Genomic DNA, 13,514 nt, shown 5'->3' on the forward strand with positions numbered 1-13,514 from the left:
GCACAACATTTGACAAATGTGGTTTTGTGGGTGAGCAAAAGGCTGAAAACCAAAAAAGAAACCTGTTAACATTGGATTTGAAAGATGAAGATGCAATTTCATATTCTATTCTTTCATTCTATTTAGCTTCTGTTTTTGGATTAGCTTTCCCTATACCATTATTCCAAGGTCTGTGATCTCCATCTGTTGAAAAAAAAAAAACATATCAACAGATTCCTTCTTTCTTCCTAATTACTCCCCCCCTCCCCTTGTGTGGAGTTAATATCAAAGATATACCATATTTACTTGAATGTAACTCCCCCCCGATTTTACTTTATGAAAAAAGAAATGAAAAAGTTTCGCATATACCTCACACATGAAAAAAAAGTTGAAACAGTTTAAATTCAGGGCGATAACTCATCCCCCCCCACAGTAAACAACACAGCCACTACTGCAGATGCAAGAAAAACAAGTAGTTTTATTGTATCATTGAATAAAGTACAGAGACATTTGCAGTCTGTGTAATATATTTCTCAACAAATAGTGCAATTAGCAACAACTGGGATAAAAACAGAACTAACTAATGAATCAAATGTTCCCTCCCACAGAAACCATGCTGTATAGACTCAAGCAAAACCATATGTTGCACAGGCAAACACAGTATCTAACTGAAAACTATAGTTAGATGTGTGTGAGTCCATCCGCCAGCTCAAACGTAAACAGGCAGCAATGAAATGCAACCGAACTTGTTAAAACTAAGAAATATATAGTGAATGTTGTTATGGCAGTTTGAGATATTATGGAATTCAGTTGAAGAAAATTAGCATTTCGACTAAAAAAATTGTCAGCTTGCCTTTCTCTTTTGGTCACGTGATCTTTTGTTAATACCTCACCAATCATATGCATTTTCATAGCTGCTCTATCTCTAATGGCCTACCATTGCTGTCTATTTCACACTCTGCTTTCACTTCTCATTAGTCGTTCATGAAGGATTGTTCATTACGTATCTCAAGTCTTGTAAATTACTGGTAATTTTTACATGAAATAATGGGAAAAAGATGACGTTACTTGGGTAGGTGACTTTGATGATGAATTTCACTATCACTACTTCTGGCCTCTAGAGCAAGGAAACTGCTCTAGAGGCCAGAAGTAGCGATAGTGAAAAGGAGATCCTTGGTAAGTCATACCCATTTTCAGTTTTTTCCTGAAAACTTTACTTTCCAAAAATCCCTGCATATATCTTGCACCATGATTTTTTAGCTTTAATTTTGGCAAAAAAAAGTGGGAGTTATATTCTGGTAAATATGACATATATATATATATACACACACACCATATTTATCAGATAGTTTCCATATATATATATATATATATATATATATGGAAACTGTGTGAATATATTTTTTACTTTCTATTTAGTCAATTTGTGATTATTAATAATAAACTACTGCATGATTATTTTTTAGTGAAGATTATAAAGATACTCCGTTCACTGCAAATACTTCAGTTATCCAATCAGTTGGAAGTATTGTGGCAGCCAGAAGTGTTGAATATGATGCCTGGTATAGAGCTAAAATAATAGATCAGATTAACTCAGGAACTCATGTAGAGGTAAGAATATTTTGCATGTCCTCTCTACACATGTTATAATCATCTAATAATTTGTTATTATATTAACATCAGCATAAATGATAGTGTTTATCAGTATAGTTTTGTTGCTTCTCTGGCTGTTATTAATAGGTAGTGAAATTTGGAAATGGTTGATCTCACAGAACTTGTATATGCATATATTGTTGTTGAGACAAGCAGATCATCTCTGTATTGGAAGATTTCTTAACATTGGGGGACATCTTATATGGAATTTACAGTGCTAACTTCAGAGGTTTCAGTCATAAAGTTATAATCATTTGTTTCAGGGTTTCCAGACTATGTAAAAAATAAATAGGAAATACAAAATAATATGTAAAATTGATAAAAATGAGAAGAAAAAAAAATCCTTAGCCCATCCAATGTACCACAACAATTGCTGGCCTGATTGACCAAGTGGTTAACGTACCTGTTCTCCAATTCCTGATATTTACTCACCTCCAGGGAATGAACAATTATGATAGTCCATCACAATTAAGGTTATATGTATTACTGTCATCAAGCCAACAGATCATGGTTTTCCTCTAGGGTCCTCCTGATACATGATATTTACATTCTATTTTATCAAACACTTTACTCTTTTATTCTTTCAAATAACTATACCACAACAATTGCTGGCCTGGTTGGCCTAGTGGTTAATGTACCTGCTCTCCTACTAGCAGGCTGTGGGTTCAAATCCTGCCATGGGCTTGAATATTTGTGATTGACTTTAGGTGGAAGATAAATTTCATCGTCCAGTGTTAGACCATCATCCTGCTTATTGGAGGCCTGAAGTGGCTTGAAAAAGTTTCATGTTTGGTCTCTAAACCAGGGTTTCCAGACTATGTGAAAAATAAATTGGAAATACAAAAAGAATATGTAAAATTGATAAAAATGAGAAAAAAAAATCCTTATCCCACCCATGATACAAATATATTATAAGCTTGCACAAAAAAAACTTTTCATGGATGGGAACCAAAAAAAAAATTAAATTTAAAAAAAAAAATTAACTCTGTAATTTTTCTCAGAATTCTCAATATCATAGCCAATATAGATTATCTTGATATTGAAAGTTTTTCCACTTGGTTAGACTAAATTAAAGATGCCAAGAAATTATAGTCCTGGTTTTAATCCTTTATTGAAGTGTAAGCAGACAAAGTTTGCATGTGAAGTATCTACAGGACTGGTCTACTTGTGTATAGAGGCTATTGACTTCACATCATTTGTCTTAGTATCCCATAATGCAAAGCACATGCTTTTCAAATGTGTATATTGCTTTGCATTATGGGAAGGGCCATTACCCAAACTGGTTTTGACCTTTATTGGAGTATGTTAATGTGCAGGGGATACCTCTCCAAAAATTCTGAGTGATCTACAGTATCAATATAAATCTCACTGAGTGATCCTAAAGGATCACTACTAAACGCATCACTCCTGGCCTGAATCATTCCAGGACAGGAAGCTCAGTGGTGGCTTCACCCAGTGAGATGCAAAAACCAGCCACTGAGAAAAACTACTCTACTCCATGGGCAGCAAGTTGTCATCAGTGGAAGACAGACCCAGAAGGGATACTATGGTTGAAGTAATGCAGAAGTCATATTTTCCATATACAAGTAGTGCGAAGGTGTTTACATCACTTTATTATTAAAATAGTCTGACATTATTGTCAGTTTTGACATAGCCTCCCTTTTCACTAATGTATCCCTAAAGAAATATCAGTACTCCTTCAAACTCTATCTCTCCCTCTTCTTTCCAAAGTAGTCTTATTCAGTTTTACAATGAACTCTGACTATTTTACTTAACACTTCAGAAACATGGTCCTACACTCTGTCTCTCTCAAACCCACAATATGACTATGATATGTAGATGATGTGGATCATCTGTTCCTTGAAACTTGTGAACGATTGAATCATTGCCCTAACCTTAACTGCTCAGATTGTATGCCTTTCTCGAAGTTCTGGAAAGTGATTGCCATATTTTTTATTATTTTTTCCATTATTGTTGAGTTAACTTAGAATTACAGAGTTATATTTACTTCCCTTGAACTCTAATAGTGCAACCTGTTCACTATGACTGAGATATGAGGAAGTGTGTTTTGAATGTTGTAATAACTGGTCTTCTGTATGAATGAGCAAAATAAGGAGTTTATATTAAATCTAATTTCTTTTGTTTTACATGAAGAATCATTAAAAATGAAGGCATTAGTGAGTAACTTGAGCATTCAGGAATGTGTACGAGTAAAGATAACCTAAGATAGTTTGGTCACTTTAAAAATAAGAGATGAAAAGGTAGCAAAACAGGTATTGTGGTGCCATGGTGGTAGAAAATTGACCCAAAGGAAAGACCTATGTCTTTGTGGCTTGATGCAGTTGGAAGATTCTTGTGAGGCTGAAAAATATAAGATATGACAATATAGATTCCTGATCTAGCAGACTAATCTAGATTCCTGATCTAGCAGACTAATCTAGATTCCTGATCTAGCAGACTAATCTGGAGGAAAATTGTCAGTGGGGAATATAAGGTAAACTTATTGTGTAGTACTTTCATTGTATCTCTGTATGTCCCTTGAGGGTACATAATCAGAAATTTAATGATGATGAATACTGTGATGACAGAAGCAGAAGAAAGAGATGAATTACATAAAGATTAACAGATTATATACTAAATGGTATCTCACGAGTAGTCTTGGTTGATATATTGCAAAAGTTGGTTAACAGCGCATCATTTTGTGGTATGAATCTTGGCCTGGATGTATCATTTAGCCAAGATGTGGTAAGAAAATCAAAAGTGGATTATGAAAGAACATTAGCCATGCAGTCTAAAGAGAATCCCAAACAGTTTTTTTTTTCGATGTGTTGCAAGTAAAAGAAAAAAATGTATACGGCAGATTGATTTTAAAGAATGCCAATGGTAGGGAAGTAACCGAATCAGTTGATATAGTAGAATTACTGAGTGAGCACTTCGCAAGAGTATAGCATCCAGGTGGTGACATTGCAGAAATGGAAGAACCAACAGCTTATACGGGAATTGTAGTGAATGAAGTGGAAGTGAATAGTCTATTACAAAACTTCAATGTCAATTCATCTGCGGGACTGGATGGTATACCAGCTCGTGTCGTACGAGAAGCAGCTAAAGAATTGTCGGTGCCTTTGACCATTTTGTTTAATTTGAGTCTCAGATCTGGGTTAGTCCCAAGGGGGTGGAAAGAGGGGAAAATAGTTCCACTACATGAAGGAGGTTCCAAGACTGCTGTTGAAAATTACCGGTCGATCAGCATATCAGGAATTGTTGTCAAGGTCTTGGAGAAAATAGTCAAGAGGAAAATACAAGATTGGATAGATGAAAATGGGATACTGTATGGGGGGACAGCATGGTTTTGTGAAGGGTAGATCATGCCTCAGTAACTTGCTCATGTTCTATAACACAGTGACGGCTAAACTGGATAAGGGTAACAGGTTTACAGTGATTTTACTCGACCTTGCTAAAGCCTTTGATAGGATACCACATGGAATTCTAATCAGTAAACTGCAGCATATGAGAATGGATTTGGGGTTTGTGAGATGGATAGGAGGGTGGTTGATGGAGAGATATCAGAGAGTGGTTTATTCAGGAGTAGAATCCAAAAGACGCCTGTGACTAGTGGTGTGGCTCAGGGTTCTGTTCTTGGACCACTACTGTTTAATTTGTTCATTAACGATATAGGAAAGGATCTGAGAGGAACTGTGCATCTGTTTGCAGATGATGCAAAGTTAGGTAGAGCAATAGTGAATGCTCAAGATGTCAAAATTTTGCAGGATGATTTGGATAATTTGGAGCATTGAGCTAAGGAGAATGGATATCAATTTAATGTGGAAAAATGTAAGGTTTTGCATTTTGGGATGAAAACATTAGCAGCAGTTTATCACATCGGTGGAACTGTACTCCAGGGGATTGACGAGGTCAGGGATTTGGGAGTGATATAGGAAAATTTTCTTTAATGCATGTTTTTATTTTGGTTTTTTCTTTTTTTTTTAATAATTAAAATAATTTTAATCATGGTTAGAGTTTTGAGGTCGAAAAAGCAGATAGCCGTTAGTTGAAAAAATTAAATAGAACGAAACTTTTTAAACATTAAAAGGACAAAATTTGAAGAAGCAAAAACAAAGACATCTGAAGATACAATAGACCTTTGTGAAGAATCAAATTTTTCATAAAGCAAGCCAGTTGTTAAAAATTTACCAACATACCACTGGATAAGACCCCATCTAGACTACTGTGCCCAGATATGGGTGCCAGGGTTTCTTCTCGATGGGGAGGAGGTGGAGAGGATCCAGAGACGAGTGACCAAGATAATAGCAGGACTATGGAATGAACCTTATGAGAACAGGTTGAAGATTTGTGGGCTACAGAAATTGGTTGATAGGTGGAAAAGGGGTGATATGATTGAGACATTCAAATTACTGAAGGGTTTCTGTAAGATTAATTCAGAAGATATTTTTCAGAATAGGACTGGTGGTGGGAAGACTAGGGGCCATCCATGGAAGCTTGGTAAGAGTGTGGTTAGCAAGGGTGTTAGAGCTAGGTTTTTTACTTGGAGAGTGGTAAATGAGTGGAATAAGCTGCCAGAGTCTGTTGTGGGTGCCGTGACTGTGAATGAGTTCAAGGTGAAGTATGATAGATACTGTGTGAATATTGAATAGTTGTTCTTGACATGAAGTTGGGCCTCCCTCGATGAGTCTAAGGACTCCTTGGAGCTGCTTGTAATAATAATAAGATAATGCTGCAGCAGCAGCAGCAGCATTACTGGAGGTTAATTTATACATTAGAAATAGCAGAGTTCACAGTGAAAACAAGGTGGAATTATCTCATTACATAAAAGAAACACCAAGCCAAGGAGAACAAATTATGTACTAAGCAGTATCTCATGAGTATTGATTAAGGCATGGAAAAGTTGATTAATGATAGAATCCAGAAATGGTTTGGATATAATATTCTACTGTGGATGGAGACCAAAAAGCTATGCTTTGTGAAGGGAAGATCTTGTCTTAGTAATTTATTCACTTTCTACAATAAAATGGCATTTGATCCTGCATGAAACAGTTATGCAAGTTGAAATTTGACATGAAGGTGATGAAGTGATTAAGAGAGTGGCTAATGGACAGACATCAGAGGTTAGTATATGATGGGGCTGAGTTAAAAAGGCAGATGACCAGTGATTTTGCACAGGATTCTGTATGCTTTAGTCACTGCTGTTCACTTTGTACATTAATATTGGGAATGATTTGATGGCAAATATCGAATTGTTTGATCATGCTAAATTGGGCAGCGGAGGGGGTTAGTTAATAAACATGATTTAGAGGTTCTTCTGGATGATTTGAATGCAATTAATGTGGAAAAGGTTAGTGTTGGCCAGTTTAATATGGCTAAGTGTAAGGTTATGCACTTTGGAATGAAGGGATTTTAAGTTGTACTTTATATTTTGCTGAGATTGCCTGTTAGATATTGATGAGGCTAGGGATTATGGAGTGATTGCTGTCAAGAAGTTAAAATTCAGAAGATATATATCACAGAAGTGGGCAAAATAACTGAAATAGTGACTTCTATGTTAAGAAAGACCCTGATGAGCCATTATTATTCCCCATTCATAAGGCTATAAAAATCTAAGTCGTTTGTGCCTTTGAAAAATGACTCATTGTTTTTGTACTTGTTCAAAAGTTCTATACTCAATATTTTACTTTACTTAAACTTAAGTACTCTACTTGATATAGAGTCGTAACTCCGAGCTCTAAATACATTGCTTGAATTAGTCTCTTATTTTTAATCCTCTCATTCTACTTTACCCCCCCCCCCTTGTCTCAAGGCCATAATTATGATTCTTCACGTGCACAAAACTTTAGAACTAAGAAATTGCTTCTAGCTGGAGCCAATTTCTTTGTCTGAACTGCTACCATTTTTCTATTTAGAATTCTGAAAATTTATTTGTTTGTATCGACTGCGCCATCAGGATTCATAGATAGGAATTGAATATCCTTCCAAAGAAAAACACTCAGCACGGTACGGAATTTTTCTCTTGTACTTATTACTAAATCTAGCAACACAGAATTTTTGTCTATCAGTCGTGGCTACTTATCTCTCAAGGTGACACAGATTCAAGTTTTATGAGCAGTGCATTGGTATGCAGGAATCAGGCAAATTATTTGACAAACAAAACAATTATTCATGCTAATTGAATGTACATTAAAAGTTAACACTAAACATTCAAAACTGCTCAGGCTCCTATATTTTTCAGCAATATTAGCTTGGATTCAAATTAATCAACCTAGCTTTACAATTCTCCTTTAAACAATTGGTCTAATGCACTAATTATTCACACAAATTATTCATACACTGAAACAGACTTGTGCATACTACATCATATTTGAACTCAGACATTAAATTATATCGCGCACTCTAAACCGTCAAATATATTAACTCTATCTTAACATGCACAACTGAGCAGGATATTTCACAAAAATTTAACTCACAACCTAGAGTCCTTATTACTGTTCTTAACTCTAACAAAATTTCAATACAATAGTAAATTCTTCCACAAATTTCACTTCTAGAAAATTCCTATACAAGGCCTTACTTTTTAGTCATCTAGTCCACATTAGTAGATCTGATATAGCTCACTACCGGGCGTCTTTTACGATATTGAAGACATTTCATCAATGGAGACCTTTAGGAAACTTGGCCGCTGGAAGTCCCGAACTGACCGTCGTTCTGCATAATCGAGCCTTCTATTACTTCTGGATGTCTACTGGCAGGACGTGGATCTGCGACCTTGAATCGGCAAGACACACTGGAATTCCTTGCATCTAGGACTGAAACCAAGAGCCGAAACAGCGTCTAGGTAGAGGCGATGACACAAACCAAAAAGTGACCGCCTAAGCGCCACAAGCCACCAACTAGAAAGAGCCTTCTCAACTACCTGCAGGAAAGGGAGCCTTGATCTATTGTTCCTTCCCCTTTTTATTCTCTTCCTTCGACCTTGGAACTGCACCTGTCACCTTTTTCGTCATTGCGTTAAGACAGGAAACCCCGTACATACTTGAACTTCGCAATAGTGATTGCCTTAGGTCATAAGTTAATCCGTCTGGAATATTTCTTTGTCTGGAACTTTCCTTTGTTACAATCAAGTTTACACTTAACTTTCTTTGTTCTTTACAGAATTTTGGCAGTCAATTCTGAGATGAATGACTAAAGTATGTTGAAAGGTCTGTGGACTGCACTCACTAAAGACAGGCGGAAGGTTTGTGGGTTATAAAGTTGAGTTTATAAATAGAAAACAGAAAATATGATAGAAACTAAGAGGATTTTATAAAATAGATGCTAAAATAACTTTCCAAGATGGGAGAAAACAAGGAGTCACTCCTGAAAGTTACACAAAGCTAGAATTTTTGCATGGAGAGTTGTAGAGGCATTGTATTGTTTAGTTTAGGCCTCACACGATGCGTTCTCAAGCTCCATCAGATGTAAGAATCATAATTCCACTTTTTTTGTCTTTTTATTGCTGATTTTCATACCAAATTTGTTACAGCAGCTATTCAGTTTAAAAACTCTTCATTTAGTGGATTTATTTAGGAGTAAGTAATCCACCATTTATCCAACCTTCTTTTCCTTCGAGGTTAATATGTATTGATATGCAGAAATAGGAACACTATGGTTGGTGCCAGTGGCATATTTTTATCAAGAATGATATAATCACGTAATCACAAGAAAGATATTTATTTAACCAAATATTTCGGTCTGGAAATAGCAGACCATCGTCGGTGGTATTACAATATTTGGTTAAATAAATATCTTTCTTGTGATTACGTGATTATATCATTCAGTCTTATGTCGCAAGTATCCTTAAAACAACATATTTTTATCAAAATTGTCACGCTGAAAGATGGTGTATGCTACGAATTTGCCAATAACCAATCTGTGCTATTATCGATATGTGCTTCATTTCTAAAATAATATCTAAAATAATAATAATAATAACAGAAGTAAAAAATCTGGTTTTTAGGTTTATCTCTTGAAAACATGCCAACAGATGCAACAAATTCTCAACACACTCTCTTCCTCTTGTATATAAATGACCTGTTATCACAGACTTTTTCAATCCTATCTATAGCTTTGCTGATGACAGTATACACTCCATTCCTCCTTTTCATTTGACAAACCTGTTAGTGCTCAAGTATTAGAATTCTCAGGATCTACCATGACCAGGGGTCCTGAACTCAGATCTCCTAGCTATATCCCAGTAGGGCAAGGACATGTAACCTTCATTGTCACCAAACCTCAGTTCTGTCTTATCTCTAGCAAGAAAGAGCTTGCATCCTTCCCCCCCTTACTTTCAGTAATACTGAGATATCCGAACACAATTAGATTTCTCTTCTTGGACTAACTTGCAGATCCGATCTTTCCTGGCACAACCATATTTTAACTACAGCTTCTGCAGCCACCAAAAAATGTCATGTATTTTTTTTTGCACAAGACACTACTTCACACCTTGACAACTGCTAACTCTGTACAAAGCCTGAATCCACTGAGCGATGGAATATTCTCTCCAAAATACTAAAATTCTCTCTATGATTGTTTGATTCTATCCAGAAGAGGGCAATCCGGCTAATTAATGACCCCTTTCTCACCGACCCACTTCACTCTCTCTCATAGATATTCAGTTTCTGCATTGTGCCTCTTCTAGAGATACTTTCATGGACAATGCTCTGCTGAATTGCCACTATTATTCCTCTACTTTCCTCCAAAATCATTAAAACAAGAGCCACTGCTAACCAACACCCTTTTACTGTCCATCTTAAAACTCACTGAACCAACTTTACTGCTCCTCTTTCATTCCATGTACTTCTGTCCTTTGGAACTGTCTTCCCCAAAGATTACAACCCTCAGCTGTTCAAGCAAAATGTGAAGACCTCCTTTCTTCTATTCCTCTTGCCTACACATGGCACTAGTGTGCTATAGGTTTTGTGACTTATTGTGTGTGGACCAGATATTTAAAAAAAAAATGCTTTCTGTTTTTGAGGCTCCTGCTTTATATTACTAATCATCTTCTTAATCCCTACTCAGTTTATCCTGTTGGGTATGTACTCTGATACTGCCTTGTTGAAACAATCCTTGACCACTTCCCATGCACTAACGATATTCATTCCATGTAGTTTCTTATGCCACATCACTGCTTCAAGTTGCCTCCTTAGTTTATCGCTTGTTTTGTAGTTCCACATAAAGCCTTTCTTGACTGAAATTTCCACATGTTGAACAACCTTCTGGGAGAAGACTGCATGGTCACATTCCTCGATCAGGGACATGGTTGCTACTTTAGTTATAATAAATTTAGTTTAATCCTTTATCCAAGTGTGAGCAAACAAAGTTTGCGCCTGAAAGTATCTTCAGGACTGGGGTAAGGTAGTACAACACCGGGAAACTCGTAGCAAAGGTTGACCAAGCTAACATCACTCCTATCTCAGTATCTCCCATAATGCAAAACACGTCTCCTTGCGGATATGTATAATGTTATGCATTAAGGGAAGGGCCACTACCCAGACTAGTTTCGACCTTTATTGAGGTCTCTTCAGTGGGAGCCAGGCCCAGAGTTGGAGATACCAGGCAGAAGCATTAGCAAGGTCATCTCTACCTATAGGAGTTGCCAAAAGGTTTGACACCTTTTTTTTTATTAAATTACTCGATTTAGAGAAAGATGTTGAAAGTTTATTTTTCACTTGGTTAGATTATAATAAATTTAGTTTAATCCTTTATCCAAGTGTGAGCAAACAAAGTTTGCACCTGAAAATATCTTCAGGACTGGGGTAAGGTAGTACAACACTGGGCCTGGCTTCCACTGAAGAGACCTCAATAAAGGTCGAAACTAGTCTAGGTAGTGGCCCTTCCCTTAATGCATACCATTATACATATCCACAAGGAGACGTGTTTTGCATTATGGGAGATACTGAGATAGGAGTGATGTTAGCTTGGTCCACCTTTGCTATGAGTTGCCTGGTGTTGTACTACCTTACCCCAGTCCTGAAGATATTTTCAGTCGTAAACTTTGTTTGCTCACACTTGGCTAAAGGATTAACCTAAATTTATTATAGTCTAACCAAGTGAAAAATAAACTTTCAAAAAAAAAAACAAAGCTACTTTGGTTATAGATAGATCTTCTGATGCTATTACCAGATCCAACACTCTCAAAACCCCTAGTTCCTTCCATCACATGCTGTTTCAGGTAATTATTCCTTAGTAACTATAAATTCCATTTCCATTTTGTCATGTGGTCTTTCCTCCTTCCAATCTATATCACCATATTTAAAGTCTCCCATAATAATTGCTTGGAATGCACTCATTGTGCTAATCTGCTTATGCATGTCATCCATTTCTACTTCTGCACCTCTAAGTCTATATATTTTATTTTATTGGCATCTATCACACCAGACAGCCTCAAATGAACCATTTTCATCAGATCTACAATCTTCCTTAACCTCTTTTTTTTTAGTTGAAGTTCTTTAGCTATTATTAGTAATTCCCCCTCTTCCTTCCCTATTTCCTCTATCTTCTCTGAAAATACAATATCCATTACATTTTATTCCTATAACTAATCATTCTCTGACAACCAGGTCATCATCATCATGCATATCAAGGATTTCGGCTTAGCATGGCCTGTTCCAGCCTTAGAAGTCATTGTTTAAGAGGACGTCCTGGTTTTCTTTTTCCTAATGGATTGTGCTTTAAGGCTTGGTAATCTTTCTATTTTCATTCTTTGAACGTGTTTCCATCCATTTATGTTTATATTTTTTAATTTTTTTTACTGATTCTTGGTTTAATTCTTTCATAATTTCTTCGTTTCTTTTGTGATCAAATAGAGTATACTTGGCAGTTTTTCTCATAAACTTCATTTCTCGTTTGTTTTTGAACTAGGTTTGGTTTAAATATAGAGTTAATTACACCTGTTATTTTTAAATATTTTGCAATTTTTACGTTTATATCTTTATCATTTTCATATGTGATCATACATCCTAGGTAGTTAAATGAATTCACCTGTTCTAAGATGTTATTATCTATTACTATCTTAGTTCTTGCTGGATCTTGTCCTTTAAAGGCCATAGTTTTTTTTGATTTTTCTGTTGATATTATCATACCATAATCTTTGGCTATCTCATTTAGATCTGAAATAGCTTTCTGTAAATTATCTTCAGAATTTGTAATTATTATTTGGTCGTTGCAAAAAGGAGAGTGTTTAAGTTCACAGTAGGAGAAAGTTTAATACCGTGTTGGAAATTTTTATTACATTTTATTATTATTTCATTTAGGTAAATATTAAAGAGAGTTGCTGAGAGGGGATATCCCTGTCGGACCCCTTGGTTTATCTCGTATCAAATACGAGATAAACCAAGAAAATCAAGATAAACGAGAAAATTCGTATCTTATTTGTATTTGATTATTTTCATATATACTTATGATAGCTTTTAGGATATTATTTGGTATTTGTCTTTCTTTTAATATGTTAAATAAAATGCTTCTTTTAACTTTGTCAAATGCTTTTTCAAAGTCAATAAATGCAATATGTGTTTCTAAATTGTATTCTCTTCTTTTCTCTATTATTAATTTTAGACAAAAGGCCGGGTCTATACATGATCTTCCTTTTCTAAATCCATTCTGTACTTCTAAAATAGAGTTTTCTGAATATTTCATTAGTTTACTATTTAAAATTCTGCTATATATTTTGTAACAGGAATTTAGTATACTTATACCTCTATACTTTTTAGGGTCATCTCTACTACCTTTTTTAAAGATAGGAATCACAATTGCTTTTTTCCATTCTATTGGGGGGTTACCAGTTGAATAAATTTTATTTAAAAATAATAGGATTCTTTCTTTGGATTTTGTTTCTG

The 13,514-nt window shown here is 35.5% G+C and overlaps 1 protein-coding gene across 2 annotated transcripts in view; it reads left to right on the forward strand.

Moving 5' to 3' along the window:
• The window catches only part of LOC150098343 (uncharacterized), a 554,092-nt gene that overhangs the window by 496,989 nt on the left and 43,589 nt on the right, over positions 1-13,514 (forward strand). For both annotated transcript variants that reach the window (XM_090404722.1, XM_090404723.1), the window contains one exon: positions 1,446-1,590. In XM_090404722.1, the coding sequence (XP_090260848.1) occupies positions 1,446-1,590 (145 nt within the window). The remainder of the gene's footprint in view (positions 1-1,445; positions 1,591-13,514) is intronic.

This window comes from Typopeltis vanoorti, chromosome 15 (genome assembly GCF_054136105.1).
Source record: "Typopeltis vanoorti isolate ZY-2024b chromosome 15, IOZ_Tvanoo_1.0, whole genome shotgun sequence".
Taxonomy (NCBI): domain Eukaryota; kingdom Metazoa; phylum Arthropoda; class Arachnida; order Uropygi; family Thelyphonidae; genus Typopeltis; species Typopeltis vanoorti.